We start from the raw sequence: 18,323 nt of genomic DNA, 5'->3' as shown, positions 1-18,323 counted from the left end.
TTATACGACCCTAAAATGAATTTCGTTTTATTTATCGACCGGTTTGATCGTTGCTTCTACATTTGATTCACAATGATGTGTTATACTGCCACCTATTGGCATCACGATGTAACTATAGCCAGTCAGGAGATTTTAAGACATTAGGATATATTACTGAAATCCTCTATTTTTCATCACTTCATTCGTCGGCATGTTCCTCTATATAACATGTTTAACTAATAATAATGAGAGAACGAGAAATAACAAGCCACTAAAAATAGTTTACATCTTCACACAACGTATTCGTCATACATCATCATTATTTTGTGAAACGTTCACGTTTTCCATTACTCAAAACAAAACGTCGTATCTGACAGTTTACCAATTATATTTAATAATTAGTTTTGCTCGTCCATTTACAGAACCGCGTAAAGTGTTTGAAGGCTCGTGCAGTGGGTCTCAGTGGGTGATGTTTGGTGAAGATGTCACGCGTGTTTGCTCGAGCATCCTCACACTGCGAGACAAGCAGCACGCTGATAAACACACTCGACTTTAATGCTCTGCGACTTAAACTGAACGCAATCTGCAGCGAATCCGAAAGAGATTTTTTTAAACAAGTCGGATAAGCGATTTTTTGAGTTATTGTTTAAGTTATGTTATTTTCCTGGACCATCGCAACAGCTTCAAAATGAACCCTCATTGCGCACGCTGTGGGAAAATTGTCTACGCAACAGAGAAGGTGAACTGTCTGGACAAGGTATTTCTTCTACTTTCTCATACTTATTAGGAAAAGTGAGCCATTCGTGTACACATAGTCAATATTCGTACATACCTGTCATATCTTGTCAGATTGTGCCTTGTTTTTTTTTTTCAAATTGTGTAGTACTGGCACAAAGGATGCTTCCATTGTGAGGTGTGTAAAATGACTCTCAACATGAATAACTACAAGGGATACGAGAAGAAGCCCTACTGCAACGCGTATGTTATTGTCCATCTTTTGCCGTAATTTCCATGGAAATTCAAGAAATATTTTTCTAACGAGTAACATACATATTCATATACATTATATAGCTTTATGTCTTTTTGGTCGTAAGTACAGTCTCTATATACAGTCTAACTTTTTTATACAACGGCATGAGCTTCATGTACTCATAGAAAGTAGCCTATAGAATGTATATAAATTGCACATATTTATCACTTTGAAACAATTGTAAACACAAATGGCTTTCTCCAAACAGGCACTACCCAAAACAGACCTTTACAATAGTGACAGACACCCCCGAGAATCTTCGGCTGAAACAGCAAAGTGAGCTCCAAAGTCAGGTAAACAGGTGCCAACCAAATATATGGATTGTATGATGTTGTGATAACATTATGAAATGCCCTGGAGTCGTTTACCAATGTTATTTTTAGCTAAGGGTACATAAATAACAAAGGAATAACACGAGAGAGACAGAATCATTTATAGACGGTGGGACGAGTGTTTTGATCATTGCCAGTGTGGGACTGGGTGTGATGCTTTGAGGTCAGCATGGAGAAAAGGAGGGCAGCTGTCTACTCTGTGGTGCACTGGCAGATCCCCTCAGCTTCTCCACCTGGCAGCGAAAGTGCTGCCAACTCCATACTGTGGGCAACCTAATCCTGGCATTCTGACAGATGCATTATTTTGCTGAGGGACCGGTCAACAACTACCAAAATGTGTTTTGTGTCCTTGCATACATTCCATCTGTGGTACTTTATTTGCACTCACATTTGAAGTTGCTAATAGGTTGAATTAACATCCACTACGAATTATATATAACTCATGACCAGGTATTGCTTATTTGCTGTTGCTTATCAAGTTGCAGAATCCAAAATTCTGGGTTCCGTCAACACATGGTTAAAAAAATGAATGGATGCAAATATTGGGTTTAAATTAGCCTATGACAACAGTTGGTTTTGTCCATATTTTAAAACAGACTGAATAAAAGTATTTCGACCCTAAAAACCCTATGTAAGCCATCTGAGACAAAACCTTAGCCAATCTCTGACAATCACGTCGATTGTCACAATCATTATATCCTATAAAATCAAGACAAGTCTTCAAAAATGATGCAATCTTTTCCTTGTTCTACAGGTCAAGTACAAGCAGGATTTTGAACAAAGCAAGGGTCGAGGCCACAAATTTGTCATTGACACACCAGAGCTACAGAGACTGAGGAAGGCCCAGGATCAGATTAGCAACGTATGCTGTAAAATCAAGAAACGCTAAACAAATACCAAGAGGGAATATGTATACTTGGCTGTTAAGTGTGCTGGAATTGCTGAACAAATTGATGTAGTGATACCTCATGCAACATTTCTATTCTTGCAGGCGAAGTATCATAAAGACTTTGAGATGTCTGGTTTGCATGGGGTACCTCAGGTAACGCAAGGGCCATACCTGGTGCACGCTCAGACGAGAACTAACCATGAGACAGCAGGGAACGGCACACACAAGGGCGTTCATCAGTATATCATGGAGATGGATCGAAGACCTGGAGTCATTGTGGGTAAGTTTTCCAATATCCCGAAATTGCACAGTTAAAAAGCAAACTTTTGATTTTTAAAAATCTATACAAAAGTGATGTCATTACTTACAATGATGATAAGATCACATAGCAAGAATGACTTTAGTAATCCTGATTAACAGTCCATAAACAAAACACAATATTACACAAAATATAAAAACAGACAACATTTTGGTCGGATCAGAACACTTTTCTTTCTCATGTCACTTTAATTTCTCCATAGCACCTGTACTTCCTGGTGCGTACTATCCCAGCAATCAAACCCATGGGCACAGCTACATGCATCAAACCAGCATGCATTCACTGAGGTCACAACATATGAGCATGGTGAGTCCTTATTCATCCTGTATATTCAATAGCATTTAAACAAATCTCAATGTTGTCTTTTCAAATAAAAACTCCACTCATGAGTAATGTGCATAAACATGGCCTCCAGACTGTATACAGGGCCATGTATGACTACACAGCACAGGATTACGATGAGGTGTCTTTCCGTGATGGTGACATCATTCACAACGTGCAGTCAATCGATGAGGGCTGGATGTACGGAACGGTACAGCGGACAGGGCGATCGGGAATGCTGCCAGCCAACTATGTGGAGGGCATTCGCTAGGTGTCAATATACCTCGTACCCGCTGAGCCACGAATAAAACGCTGGCAGCTTCATTGTTTTTAGGTACAAAAAGGCTTGTAAATGGTCACAGGTATATATCTATATTTTAATAGTGCTTGTCATTACATTTTGTACGTGTTTATATGTCGCTCATTTTGTAACACTTGCAGTTACAGCAACGTATAGTTGAATGTATGTAATTCAATGAATAGTTTTGTACCAGTTTGGTATTTACTATGAAATGGCTGTTAAAGGGATAGTTCAACCAAAAATGAAAATTCTGTCATTTATTCATCCTCTTGTTTTTTTAAACCTGTATAACTCTTTTCTGCATAACACAATAGAAGATGTGGGACCAATATTTTTCTGTTACCAACATTCTTTAAAATATCTCCTTTTTTGTTTTGCAGAAGAAAGAAAATCATACAGTTTTGAAATGACAAGAGGGTGGGTAAATTATAGATTTTTCATTTTTGGGTGACCTATCCCTTTAAATACAGAATGTAAAAGATGTGTGGAGTATTGAAAAGGGAATTCTTACTTCAAGTATGAATTTTTTACTTGCATGTTTTTGTTGCCATGAAAAACATGAATAATGTTACTGTTCTGCACAATGTGTATTAAATATACCACTATAACAATGTTGAGAAAACATTAAATATCTTGTTTGCTCCCTCCATTCAAGCGATCGGAGAGATAATTGAAGTTAATTAAACAACACATTTGAATGTTTTATAAACAGCTGACGCTGCTGACAGTTTACGTAATAGGAGCTGGCACACCATCATCATGAATTAAGTCCCAGAGCCTGATTTAATTTGGATACCGCTCCTCTTTTAGTCATCTATCTTTGTCCTCATAAACCTCATTTTCCTTGCTTCGTTTTAGAAATTTTCTCCTTGCGTTTCTTCAGATGCTTAGGCACCTTATTTTTTCTTTTCTCCCTCTGAGCATCTTTAACCAATTTCTTTCTTTCCTAAAAAAACACAAAAACATCAACTTATAATCAAAACTCCAGAAAATAGATTTTCTTTTAAACAAAAACTAGACAGAAGATGACAGGTACCTTTTTGTCCAGTGGTGCTGCCTCACTGTTACTGCCGTCCTCTTGTGCATCTTCCTCTCCCGATTCATCTTCATCATCTTCCCCCTCTTCCTCAGAGCCTGAACTCTCATCCTTTCCGGAGTCTTGCAATATCGAGGGTACCTGTCAAATAAAATTTCAGCAATAGCATTTTAAATCAGATTTTGGCTGACGTAGCTATTTATATTCTCCATGGGAGATACCGCCTTAACCCTCCCACATGCTATGTAGGCACAGAAAACTCCAAAGAGACCTTTGCACAGATTTACCACATGCATTAATAGCTAAAAAAAAGTCTTGGTCACATAATGCCTCTTAAATCTTATGCTTAAACTGAAATACAGCAAATGATCTGGTGAAATACAAAGCAAAGGCTTGATTTATCCTACCGTTTGTACACCAGAAAGATCTTTTCTGAGTCCTGTCACTGTCTGATAAAGGATCTGTAATGGAAAACACATATACAGTTTTTAACCACTGTTATACAATAATCCTACCACTAGTTTAATGTTCATTTAGAACACAGAAACATACATTGTCGTTTTGTGTGTTTTCAGAAGATTCTTCCTCCTTTTTCTTCAACATGACGTCTACATCCCTCTCGTAATGGGCGACCTCATTGAGAGTTCGTGGGATGTAGGCTTTCATAAACACCTTATATTATATAGGCAAGTTGTTAGAGGTTATTCAAATTATTATGAAAGGCATATTGGATATATGATATGTATTACGATTGAAATTAAGCACACCTCCTCATCAACTTTATCTTGATTGGATCGGTCATCTGCAGTTCTTTCACATGATATTTCCATTGCCTGGAAATGAACCACAAATACAAAACAATACAAAATAAATTAAAATAGTATTCAATACTCTTTTCAAAATAGGGACCCAGTTACATAAGGCTTAAAATACTTGAAATTGACATAGAGGAGAAAAAGATATTCTATAAAAATAGTTATGTAAAATGGCTATTCACTGACCTTATCAAGGTACTCATTAATGTTGTCATTTGTTATGGAGGAATCCGTGACATACTCAAACAACTCACGCACAGTCATAACCGCTACATTATGTTTCTGGAAGAAGTCTGAGGGAGAAAATGTGATAAAAGCAAATAATCTTTGATGGCATTAATTACAACTTGTTTTATTTGACAAACTATGCTGTAGGTTTGATTATAGCAGTGGTGAAACAAAGCTCTGTACTGTTCACTGCCGCCATCTGGTGGTGAAAAAGATACACAGCATACAACAAGCAGCTAGTTTTGTGTCTGGATTTTATTGTTTGTTATATTTTATACTGCTTTTATTTTATTAAAAAAGCTGCCAATGCAGATTAATTACTTGTAATATATTGTGACAAAAGTAAAACTATTGCAAACAAGCCCCAGTATTCAACCTTATATTTTATAGGCAAGGTGCCTGTGAGCTTTTTATACCAAGGATTTGTTATCAATTCAACACAACATTGTGTAAGTCCACAACCATTCAAACATTTAGGTTCACATACTGACTGTTTATTAACATTGTTATAAATAAATTATGAATATTTTATATTGTTAATATTTTATTAATAATAGTGTGAATATTGTTACATTAAAATAATGCCTATAATTAATATTGTCACATTAAAATAGTTATAATAATGCATTTATATAAATAATATCCTCATGAAATATTCTCTATTTTGAAATTGTAAATGTAGCTATCGGAATTATGTTGTGACTGAAGACAATTAGAAGAAAACCAAACTGTTGTATTTTAGCATTTGTAAAGTATAAAAAATAAACAGCATCTGTGCTGCGCTCGTATTGGCTGATCTCATTATTCAGTCAAAATCCAATCCATTTCACAAACATTTTTATTTGAGTATTAAAATAATATTAATGAATTTATTGGCACAATTATTTTTGTCTATACAAGTTACTTGAAACATTTAAACATATGCCCACGGACAAAACGATATTAAAGATCATACATGCAAAACATTTTGCTAACGAAAATGTTTCAACTATCGTGAATGTACTGTTTAGTTAGCTTAAAAGCCTAACAAAAAGTGTTTTACTAGTTTTCAAACACTTACCATTTACATTGCTGCAATCCTTGCGAAGAAACTCCAAGGCATGAGGGTGATCATGTTCAACAGACTGAGACACATCAATAATATAAGCATCCCCATTATGATACCTGCAAAAACAAAGTACCAGTTTAAACACACAGGAACTACCAACCTTTACATCAGTGGTTCTCAACGCGAGATCCATTTTCCTGCTGAGCTTTACAATACAACCATTACCATTTCATTGAACTTACAGCATGTTGAACTCGCTAAGGTCAGCGTGGACCAAGTGAGCATCCTGGTACATTATCCTCATATTCTGGATGACTTGTAGGTAGAGTTCCCGGGCTTTGGATTCAGACAGGATAGCATTCTTCAGCAGAGGAGCAGGCCTGAGGTAAAACAACACCCATAATGGATTATTACAAGCATTATATACAGTAGGAATATGTTGAAAACATGGAAACAATGCTTTCCACCAGCTTGTTATCAGTTGATAAAGGTACAAACATTGCAAAAATGTGCTATTTTATATAGTGTAAAATTAAACTCCCTACTAAAATGATTAAATCGCATGTGTAGTGTACATGCACATTTTTTTCATGTTTTCATAAGTATTATTGAAATGTGCACCTTTAAGAGGTGAGAATAAATGCAGGGTATAGTGAGTAAATGTCTGCATACGTGTCATCTCGACCAATGAAGCTCATGACAAGTACGTGACTCCGCAAGATGATGGGCTCTGGACTGGGAATTTGTGCGGTCTGCAGTCTTGACATAAAAACATCAATATTAGAAACAATTGTTGCAGCAACACAGACCTTAAGTAGAATAAAACAAAATATTATAGATAATATTGATCAAGTCACCTGATCAAGTTTCTCATCTCTTTCTCTGCCCAAGTACGCACCATTTTCCTAGGATTGCCTTTGCAGTAGCCATGGCGGAACCTGAAGTGGCATTCAAATGTTGCTGTTTTTCAATAAGCTTAGCAACATGAATCAGTAAAGACTAAACTCCTGCACAAAGACACCCGACTCACCTGAACTCCCCACTGACATATTTATCTCTGTCTTTGAATGATAATATGGAAGTCTTGTATATTTTGATGGCTCTGCTTTCACCTTTGGCAGTAGTTGCATGGTAGACGTTCGCCTGTGGAACACACATCAGAAATATCAAGTACTATCAATAACAGTTAGCTTTCTGGTTATAAACAAAGTAAAAAAGGAATATACATCTGTTGCATGACATATAAAGCAGTGGTATTAAGGCTATTCAGAAAACAAACTTGCCTCTTTGCCTGTGCTGATACAGCCATTGATCTCTGTAATGACACCTCTGCTGAGCATTTTGAATAGAATCATACGTGTTCGGGGGTCCAAAACCTGTGACATCAAAGTAAAGCCTCAGAATAAATGGCCATAGTGTTTCAATTTAGGTGGTATTCAATGTTTATTCATTGAGTTTAATCATATGTGACCCTGGACAACAAAACCAGTCTTAAGTAGCACCAGAACATTTTTTGTAATCGCAAAAAATACATTGTAGGGGTAAAAATTAAAAAAATTCTTTTTGCCAAAAATCATTAGGATATCAAGCTAAGATCATGTCCCATGAAGATATTTTATAAATTGCATACCGTTACTGTATAAAACTTTCTTTTTCTGAGTCGATGGCTTGCTACAGTGCCTCAGATGAACAACTTCAAGGACGATTTTCTAAATATTTTGTTTTTGGCACCCTCAGATTTCAGCTTTGTAAACAGTTGTTGTTCCGCCAGATAGTGTCCTATCCTAACAAACCACATATTAATATATAGCTGATATCTTCAGCTTTTTTAGATGATGTAAATAACTCAATTTTGTGTATCTCAAAATGTACCCTTAAGACTGGTTTTGTCGTCCAGGGTCATATATTTGGGGTTATGTTGTGTCAAATGATACCTAATTTAGTACAAATATTTTAGGCTTGAGAAAATGTACCTGTTCAACGGTTGCCCGGTCTGATTTGTCCTTCACTCGAAATCTAAAAAGGAAAATTGATAAAAAGTAAAAGCTTTCATAAGGTTTAAAAACATATCTGAAAAGATTTAAACAAGGTTACATACGTGTCTGCTTCTCTCTGTTTTTGCATCACAGTCACTTTATTGATGACTGAATCTGCGTAAGTTAATTTATCTGTAAAACATAAACAGACAGCATAAATATGTATATGCAGTATGCATTCCCTCATTTCACAACTGCCTTATTTGAGAAGGAATCGTGGGCTTACCCAGGTTTATTTTGTTATCATATTTTCTCAGGACCTTGTCGGACGGAGTGGACATTTTTGAGGATTGATTATTAGAACTCTGTCGATTAGCCTGTTGGAAAAAGACAACATCTACATAACCCAGCATACTGCCACACAATGTAGTTGTGTTTGCCAAAGGCCCTAGAAATAATGTAGAGAGCTTCTTAACATGAATACCTGCTGATTATATCCAGTCCTCATTGAAGTGTAGCGTTTGGTGAAGTCTCCTCCTCCTCCTGAATCATTCCAATCCCAATCATCATCCTCATCCTCATCATAATCATAGTCCTCTTCATTTTCATCTTTCTTGTCATTAGTAACTTTAATTGGATTCTCAGGCAAAGGCTTTTCATGGACGTGTCCGATTTCAAGACCACTAAAAAAGGCAGTTTTTTATACTGACTGTAGAGATTGTCATTATTTCAAGTAACGTTAAGTTACTTTTTTGTCAGCACACTTCAAGAGTTTTTCGTGAACTACAAACAGTTTGACTATTTTTTTACTGACCCTGTATTTAATACCACATAAAACTTTGTAAAGACACTCTTGTGATTCGTTTTTGTATTTTGTTTGACTGTCTGATAAACAAATGGAAAGTTTCATACCTTCCCGTTTCCTCCGCGTCATCAAACTGTCCTGGTACAACCTGGGACATCGTGATACTTGCGTTTTATTTGGTTAAAAAGAATAAATTTGTGTGATATTGTAGGTGAAATGTAAATACACGCGTGCGTGCGTGCGTACGTGCCAACAACAGGCACGCTGTGATCACTTCCGATCACGTGGGTAAGGGTGCTGTAGAGGCCCAACCAAGAACACAGAAATATGCCGCCAGTTGTGCCGCCTGTCTGTCAAGTTTTTCATCGCATGCGAGATACCAAAGTGTAGGGCAGGGGTTCTCAAACATTTTTTGCTTAAGTACCCCTTTTTGGGATTTATCAAGCCAGGTAGCCCTTGATCAAACCGCAATATTTTGAATTAAAATACAGTGAAATGAGAGTCAGACAGTTATTATATTTGATAACCCCAAGCAGGTTTATTGCTTATAAACATTTCTGTACGTAGCTTTACCCAACTTTGTAAATCTCTTAAGTATTAGGCATAACATTTAAAGGTTATTCACTGTTTTTCAGTTCAGGAAAAGTTAATTTTGATTTGTTTTACATTTAACCGCAACCTCTCCTAACTTACATTATTTCGCGGCCAGAAATAACTCTTATAAATTGAAATGCGTTTTAAATTTATGAATACATTTTTTTATGCATATTTGTGTAGTCCTAATTTTGCATATAACAATACTATTATCATAATTTATTGACTTATTGATTTTCATTATTTATTCCTAAATTTCATTTTCTCTCACGTCACCCTGCAGTACATTTGGGAACCACTGGTGTAGAGAAACCGTGACGCTTTCTACTATGTAATTACGCGCATGCGCAGAACGGATCGTTTAGGGGTCCCGGATCGTGTACCGACAAACACCATTTCATTTGTATGTAAAGACATCCATAAATATTCGGATAAATGTAGGACATATACAATTAAAAAACGATCAAAACAAAATACAAATATTTAATCACCTGACCAACCGTATCAACACTTTATCTGAATGAATCTAATTTAACCTTTAAATTCTACATAATAGCCTTTTTAAATTGAAACAAAGTGGTTCTTGCAAAGAGATTTCTTACGCATTCTGGGTTCTAACCCAAAATCATTTATCAAATGGCTAATGACAAAAATACAAACCAGCAGCACTTTCATTTCTCACTCTTTCTTAGTGTACATTTATTGATTGCATTATTTATTCACTTTACAGGGATGAACAGTGAAGTGAGAAAAGTAAAATCATCTGAATTGAGCTGTATACATCTGAATTGATCGGATATTTACAATCCATTTGACAAACAAAGGCACTGATGCTGAGGCAACACCTTGGAAAGAGCTATCACAGTTTTGTTTAGAAAAAGTTTAAATTTCAGCCTGTGCATATTTGTGACCGAATTCGTTGAAATATTCTTAACTTAAGTGACTGTTTACAATAGAACCCAAGTTTTCTACACCAGACACAACAAAATTCAGAATTCAAAAAGCCCCTGAGAAAGAGAATAACTGAGAAATTCACCAAATCAGATTAACATGCAAAATCATTTTGTTATAATCATATTGTCAAACCCATCAATAGTAGCAATACTCTCTGGTTTAATGCTTAGATATCTGTTTTGGCTGAAGATTTCATTAGCTGTCAAACCCATCAATAGTAGATATACTCTCTGGTTTAATGCTTAGACATCCGTTTTGGCTGAATATTTAATTAGTTGAAAAACAAAGAGAAAAAAGATGTTATTAGGCTATCTAGAGTATCTGAAAAACGTACAATCTAAAGAAATTCATCTTCGGATTCTCTTCGCCGCAGAGACTGGATTTTACATGGCTTCTCAAAAATGACAACCATGCTCTTTATATTGATCAATAAATTACTGCATAAAATGTTCAGTGTTTTCTATCATTGATATAACTGTGCACACCCATACACTCATTTACAAGTACATACATCTTTACACACATAAAAAACAAAAGGGAAAAGAGATTTCATCTAAACATATATTGATTTTTGCTAAATGTAATATTCCAAAAAGTGAAAACATTTTGCGACTAAAGGGCTTCAGAACTGAATAAATGTCAAAAAGCATTGTTTTGGGTTTCAGGACAAATACTGCAACATTAGTGTATAGTATAACATTGTTTTTTTTGTTTGGGGATGAAATAGTATCCCTTCAACAGAAAAACTGATTGTCAATGGTCTCCACTTTTTAGGTTTCTTAACAGAAAGTTACCAGGCATTTTAGTGTGGACACCAGGTAGAGAAACTCAAAGTACATCCATGAAAGATTTCCAGTACAAGCACAAAACCCAAAGAAAAGAAAAACAAATCTTGAATCTTGACGAACACAAATCACAGATGTAAAGATACATAAGATTCACTCTGATTCACACTGACATCAAATACATACTGTGTAAATCTCTGTGTGAGTCACTAGTCTCTTTGATGCACAGGCCTCGCTATAATACTTCACGCTCTGAACCACCAGAGGGCACTGTTTCCAGTAATGTACACACGTCTGCATCATTTGTCAAGGAGGCTCAAAGATGAAGGATCATTTATAAACAGGCAAATATTGCCAATAAATTGATTGACGGATGATCATCCAAAATAAAATATAAAGCTAAGTTACAGAGCTAAACAGCAATTTTATCAGATATGTAATCAGCTGATCTCCAAAGTCAGGCACTTAAGCTCTTCAATTCCACGAGACAAAAACACCTTCTTGACTAAAAACAACCAAAAACTTAAGAATAATACATTTTAATGCTGATATATAAATCTGTTTATCATACAAAAGTCTCTTCTTATTTACTGTAATATAAAGGCTTTATATGACTCATTAAAAAAATCATAGAAATAGGATTAAAATGCTACCGTCCAGTAGATCCAGATCTTAAGAAAACGCATTAAGGCATCAAGAGAAGAATCTGTGCTTCAGAAATTCTTCAGTGTGCATTTTTCATGCGTACTGTATAAGACAAATATGGGAATAGGCCATACTTTGTGTCTTCTAGTGTTCGTGGAAGCTTAAGAAACAATGGCACAGAATGAACACAGTTCAAGGCCTAGTGAATGTTCTTCTCCGCTGTTTCCTGAGCCATTGTACACTGGATTTTTGACGGTTCTGAATCACCTTCTGATGTGGCATCGGAGGCAACATGGATTAAACGCTCCTCTATTCTAACTTCCTCCTGTCCGGCTCCATCTAGCTCAGGATCTTTGGGAGCGTCTTCAGTAGAATCCATAATCACGTCTGTATCGTCAGGGTTCTGCTTCTCTTTATCCTCCTCATCTATCTGTTTTTCATTCTCCTCTGCTTGAGGCAGCTCCGCTCTCTCGCTTTCGCTTTCAGTTTGGATCGGAGATGGTGCATCATCTTCTTTTCCGGAAGCACAGCCGACCTCGTTGTCCTCCAGAACGGGAGCGTCATCACCTGCTCCGTCAATTTCTTCATTCATTTCTGCCTCATCATTTCCTTTTTCATCAGTGGTTTTCTGGTGGACACGTTGGTGCCTCACCAGACTGTGTTTCAGAGTGAAAGTGCGAGAACACGTTTGACACTCATATGGTCTCTCACCTGCAACAACAATTTCAGACCTCAATGTTTTTTTATTTATTTTGATTTGAAAACGTGAAAAATCTAAACGTGTGCTCACCTGTATGTGATCGCATGTGTCTGGTTAGATCCTGCAGACTCCAAAAGCGTTTGCTGCAAACATCGCAGACTTTCTTCCTCTTATCGCTTTTTCCTCCGGCCAGGTCAATTTCGTCTTCTAGGGCTCTGAAATCTGAGGAAGCACCGTCCCCTTCATCATCACTCTCTTTTGTTTCCTCCTCTGCCCCACTTTCCACACTCTCATTCTCCTCTTTGTCACTGGGTTCTGACTTGAGCTCCGTCTCTTTTCTTTGTGCTGTGAGGGAGGTTTGGTTAGACTCGGTTGGTTGTCGTCTTCCCTTCTTTACTCCATCTTCCGACAGAACCACCTGAACGTGAGTGTTCTGGTGCCGGCTGAGAGTAGCAGCGTGGCGAAAGGTCTTCTTGCAGGTGGCACAGGTGTGGGGGAACTCCTCCTGCTGACCGGCTGGTTCTGTGTTTGTTTCGGGTAATTTAGGCTGGTGTTGTTCGTCTTGAGAGATCTCGACGTCTTCAGGTGTGTTAGCGTGGTTTGTATCAACATTCTTGTAGGTTTGAGAGTCATTTTCTTTCTTTTCCATTTTGTCAGGGTTCTCATCAGATGGCGGTGTTGTAGTTGAATCTCTGTTGATATCTGTTTGTTCTGCGGCTGATTGTTCGGGTTCTTGTTCTGGGGATGAGAAGTTCTCTTCCTGTTTGGGGTTGACCAAGCTCACATCTGTAGTATCTCCAGCTACAGAAGGCTCAGTGTCAGATATACTTTCTACAAAGACAAGCAGAGGTAACAGTAAGCTTTATACACATCGCACATTACACAAACCTCCAATAATTTTTTATTATTCATAATTTCATATTAAATTCATGTAAATCGAAAAAAGGCTTTACATGCTCCAAACAATATAACAGTCTATATAGACAGTTTTATCGGAAGCGTGCTGGACTGCAGTTCCAGTCTGTGTTTGTTTTAAGGTCTGGCTAGTGTCTAATAATATAACAATTTTTATACCACGGGGCTGCTGAATGCTTCAATCTGATCGTTTGACAAACGTTCTTTGGGTATGCATTAACTTCGGTAAATGCACACCTATGAAGGTGTTCTATGTTTGCCGACCACATTACAGTTCCATATCTCTTCGGCAAGTTAAAATAATAGAAAGGTTATAGTGTAGCCTACAGGCCATCACCTCACACAGTACCCTGCTCTTGATTTATTATGTCAAACTTTACTCTTTATGGAAACAAACGCTTGCACAGCTGCATTTCAATAAACAAAGCAATATAGAAATACATGAAATGAATAAAATAACTAAATAGAAAAACGAAGTGAATTAAAAAACATGGATAGCCTGCTGGTTTGTTTTCCTCTTCATCCTGCTTATTACTGACAACATATATATTTTGATGGACCTACTCTTTTTAAAGTTTGCATGATTTTTTACTGCCGTGATACACACAATAGGAGGAATAAATTATTTTATTATCACTGGCTTTTCTGTCACATAACTTTAAGCACGTGGCCGTATTACCAGCTCGGTGTGTGCATAACTAATATACAATACGCATAAACTATATTTTATTTTATTGATGTTATATTCATTTACATTATTTTATTGCATAATAATTGAATTTAATAAACAAATTGTTTAATTTTGTTATGTTATGTTAATTTTATTAAATAAACAATTTGTTGAGTTGGTCCTGTAATTTGGTTGCATTTAAAGAAACCATATGGGACATCACAGCCTAAATTTTGGAGAGGCAAGTTTAGCCAAATAACGGTTCTTTTCCGGTTTTTTTTCTTGTTATCAGACTACAGGTACTCTATTGTTTGTGAATGTGTACCAGAAGTTAAGGACAGCCCATGAACGCATGCATGCACAGTAATGTTTGTTTATGTTGTTGCTTCGAAACAGTCTATGCTTTTGATAAACTGATAAAAAAAAACCCATTGAAAGGTTTTAAACAATCATTTTAAGAGTTTAAACTATCAGGTTTTCGGACAAAAGTTTTGTGTAAAAGAAAGATTTTACACAATAGAATATATAAATAGACTAGATATAAAAACTGAACTGACCAGTAGTTCCTGCGCTTCCTTGAGATCCTTCATCAGCCTTGGGTTTGGCTCGTGACAAAGATTGATTAGATGCTAGATGTTTTCGATGCAGGTGACGCTCACAGTTTGACTTTGTGGAGAAGAATGACTCACACTGAGGACAAGGATATGGCTTCTGACCTATGAAATCAATGCACAATATTAATATGCATGAAATAAAATGTTAAGAATCGAATGAAATTCAGCCTATTGTAGCTAAAACGAATGATATTAAAAGAATGTATCTTCCAAGTTTTATTTATACTATTATTTATACTAACTAGTATATATTTACCCTAATAATATGAACTTTATGTAGTTTGTATGGTATTACTTAATAAAATTAGCCTATACAGTAGTGGGCAAAAGGGATATTTTGGCATACTTGTTTAGTATTTGCTTTACATGCTCTCTTAGGTTTGCTATCAAAATAAGAGTATGGCGCAAAATGGAGAAAACACAACTTGGTAAAGATATTTATCCAACAAAAAAGGAAAACTGCAGTGTATCAGGAAATATGGGTTATATTCTATTGTATAAAAATTAGGGCTGACAAACAATTAATCGCGATTCATCACATCCAGAATAAAAGTTTGTCTTAAATATAATATATGCATGCATGTGTTTGTTTTTTATAAATACAAACTAATGTTCACAGTACACAGACGGGTTTTGAAGCTTAATTATTTGAGTAATGTAAACTATGTGCAAAGAGCATTCACTCACCATCGTAATCTCATTTTTGACAGAAGTGGCTTTTAGAGGGTTTTGCATCTGAACTCTTCATATAAAGGACGTAATAGAATGTATAGTCATATTGTATGAATTATAATTAAAGCGCCTCACCTGTGTGTGTTAACATATGCCTTTGTAATGAGCTGGCCCATGGAAACAGACGTGGACAGTACTGGCACGTCATTTTCTGCACTGAATTAGAATATGCGTTCTTCTTTCCTTTACTTTGAGGAGGTTTCTTTGGCTTTTCCTCCTTTCCTTCCATCATCTCTTCACTGATGGCATGCTGCTGCTTCTCCTTCTTCACAGGCTCCATCTGATTGGATTGCAGATAGTTGCTAAACTTATTGGAATCAGTAGTGGCCAGCATCTTCTCCACACTGGGAAACTCTCCACTTGACTCCAGATCAATGCCAACGCCGGACGCCAGCTTCAAATCACAGATCTCTTCGTGAAATGGTCTCTTTTTGCATTTCCTCTTTGAAGTATCCGGAGAAGAGACCTTTTGAGTGGAATCTGGATTGACGGTGCTTAAGGGAGGCCTTTTTTCCATTACGCTATTAAATTCCATTGCACTGGCATCCGTTTCAATCAGCACTGGGGTAGCAGATACAGAGGAGATAATCTGAGCGATGGAGGCTAGCGGAGGCATTTCTGAAGTACTGGATGGTTTTGGTAGCAGTGGCTTCAGGCGAGTTACAGGTTTGGTTAGGTCACTTGATAAAGCTGGGGCCAGACTAGAAATGGACAGCGGCAGAATTCCAGAAATATTTTCGTTTTTTGGCGAGTATTGTTCTTTTTTAACCTCTTGATGATGATGATTCAGGGACGTGCTGTGAGCAAGCTCTGTCTTTGTTTTTTTCTTCTCTGGATCTTTCGGTAAAGAGAGATCCATGGGCTCTATCGAGCACTCATCAAGCACTGGATACGCAGTCAATATGTTTACTTTTTGAGGTTTGCTAGAGAAATCCAAAGGCTGGTCCTGGTTAGCAGGAAGAACAGTGCTGTTGACCAACCCATTTGGGGATAGAATACCATGGTTGGTCTGAATGGTGACATCTCCACTAACAGGTAAAAGACTTTTGATGTGTTCTTCAATCTCCCTTTCCGGAACCTCCGGGTGTTGCTTGAGCAAATGAAGAATGCAATTTCTCTTAGCGAGGAACGCTGCACCACACTGGCGACATTCGAAAGGCTTTCGCTGACATCCATTGTGCGTTCGCAGGTGAATCTGAAGGGCTCGGTAGTTCTTAAGGTCCTCCCCGCAATAGCGACAAGATGTGGCAGTAGCACCGGATGCATCAAGGAGGTCTGGCGTAGGACCCCCGAACACACTGCTGGCGCTAGACGAGGTGGTTACATATTCAATGTTTTTCTCGATCTCCTTACGTGTGTTCTTCATGTGTTTCCTGCGCAAATGGCGCTCGCAGTTTGCCTTCACAGTGAAAGGGTAGTGACAGATGCGACAGACGTACGGCCGCTCGCCACTGTGCGTTCTCATATGGCGAATCAGCGTTGCTTTGTCGGGAGCTGCATAGCTACAAGTGTTGCACTGATACGGTGACGCTCCCAAATGATGGCGCATGTGAGCCTGGAGACCCCCTGAGAAAGAAAACACCTCCTTACAGAACCCACATGGGTACTCTGTCCTGGTGTCTTTTTGCTCTGAGCTCTTAGCTCCTTTCTATCAAACTCTTCTTGCTTGATCTTTCCAGTCGCAACGTTGTACGAGATAATATCTGAAGTCATCTGACTAGCTTCCCAGTTTGTTGGAGAGGATGAGGTCGAGGAAGATGCCGAAGATTGTCTGGCACTTCTCTGCTGCTGGCCCGTCTGGGGTGGAAGGCTAGGACTGATGTTGCCAGATGAGGCCTGTTGGGCACTCATTATAGGCGGAGGGGGCGTTGAGGTGCCCATGCTGGATCGAGGTGTGATTAAGGGCTTGGGTTTCAGAGATGCAATCTGTTTGGGGTCCACCTGTAGAGGACTTCTCTGAACTGTGGGGACCAGAGACAAAGATATCTGTTGAGGCACCGATGCAGCAATCTTAAGGATTTGTTCGATGTCTGCAAGCTCCACCGCCGTTTGACCGCTTATTGGGACAAGCATACTGCCGCTGACAACACCGTGTAGGGGTTGTAGCGACAAGAGGCTGAGAGCAGCGTTTTTGTTCATGCCTTGAAGAGAGACGGGTTCCATAAGCGAAAGGCCGAGACTGCTGCTGCTGGATTCTTGAGGTAGATTCATTGAAGGCGCCTCAACGCGAATGAAGTGGATGCTGTCTATAATCTCTTGCTGGATCTGCTCTTCGGTCCTCTCTGGCTTGACCAGAGAGGAGTGTTGGAGTCCCAGCCTTTCCATGAAACCATTCTTCCCATCTGAATTAGAAATATCAACTGGTTCATTGACCTTCATGGAATGGGAGTTGACTGAGGGTGCATCCGTAACATTCACTGCATTTGGTTCCTGAGGTTCAGTGTTGGTGTCTGTGATGTTTTTGTGTGAGGATTTGTGAATATCTAGGGACTGCTGAAGCGGAAAGGCTTTGTTGCAGACGTCACAAACAAATTTGTGGAACTTGCTAGCACATCGGCGCAAGTTGGTCTCGCACCAGACCTGGATAAATTCAAGAACAAATCAAGGTTGAACTTCAAGTCACCTTCTAGGCCAA

The 18,323-nt window shown here is 37.9% G+C and overlaps 3 protein-coding genes across 3 annotated transcripts in view; 1 reads left to right on the top strand and 2 right to left on the bottom strand.

Annotated features, from left to right (window-relative positions):
- The first annotated feature begins 431 nt into the window (after positions 1–431).
- Positions 432–3,820, top strand: nebl (nebulette). The gene is made up of 7 exons (XM_056743638.1): positions 432–736; positions 863–957; positions 1,218–1,302; positions 2,096–2,203; positions 2,333–2,510; positions 2,752–2,855; positions 2,965–3,820. Exons 1-7 carry the CDS (start codon positions 668–670, stop codon positions 3,139–3,141), a joined length of 816 nt encoding a protein of 271 aa, XP_056599616.1. The 5' UTR covers positions 432–667; the 3' UTR covers positions 3,142–3,820.
- riok1 (RIO kinase 1 (yeast)) lies at positions 3,683–9,342 on the bottom strand. The gene is made up of 17 exons (XM_056743637.1): positions 9,187–9,342; positions 8,759–8,957; positions 8,561–8,651; positions 8,397–8,466; positions 8,272–8,314; positions 7,582–7,674; positions 7,329–7,441; positions 7,156–7,236; positions 6,971–7,057; positions 6,541–6,678; positions 6,311–6,414; positions 5,209–5,315; positions 4,975–5,040; positions 4,760–4,879; positions 4,615–4,668; positions 4,208–4,348; positions 3,683–4,117 (listed from the first exon to the last, which is right to left on the bottom strand). The coding sequence occupies exons 1-17, from the start codon at positions 9,234–9,236 to the stop codon at positions 4,007–4,009; spliced, it is 1,668 nt and encodes a 555-aa protein (XP_056599615.1). The 5' UTR covers positions 9,237–9,342; the 3' UTR covers positions 3,683–4,006.
- A 1,000-nt stretch (positions 9,343–10,342) lies between these two features.
- Positions 10,343–18,323, bottom strand: part of rreb1b (ras responsive element binding protein 1b) — a 37,109-nt gene continuing 29,128 nt past the window's right edge. Inside the window, 5 exon segments of the mRNA XM_056743253.1 lie at positions 10,343–12,768; positions 12,848–13,588; positions 14,900–15,058; positions 15,764–17,338; positions 17,341–18,268. Of these exon segments, the coding sequence (XP_056599231.1) occupies positions 12,257–12,768; positions 12,848–13,588; positions 14,900–15,058; positions 15,764–17,338; positions 17,341–18,268 (3,915 nt within the window). The 3' untranslated portion in view covers positions 10,343–12,256.

The sequence above is a fragment of the Triplophysa dalaica genome, chromosome 3 (assembly GCF_015846415.1).
Source record: "Triplophysa dalaica isolate WHDGS20190420 chromosome 3, ASM1584641v1, whole genome shotgun sequence".
NCBI classification, from domain to species: Eukaryota; Metazoa; Chordata; class Actinopteri; order Cypriniformes; family Nemacheilidae; genus Triplophysa; species Triplophysa dalaica.
Note: the sequence above shows the minus strand (reverse complement) of the source record. Positions and strands in the feature narration are given on the sequence as shown.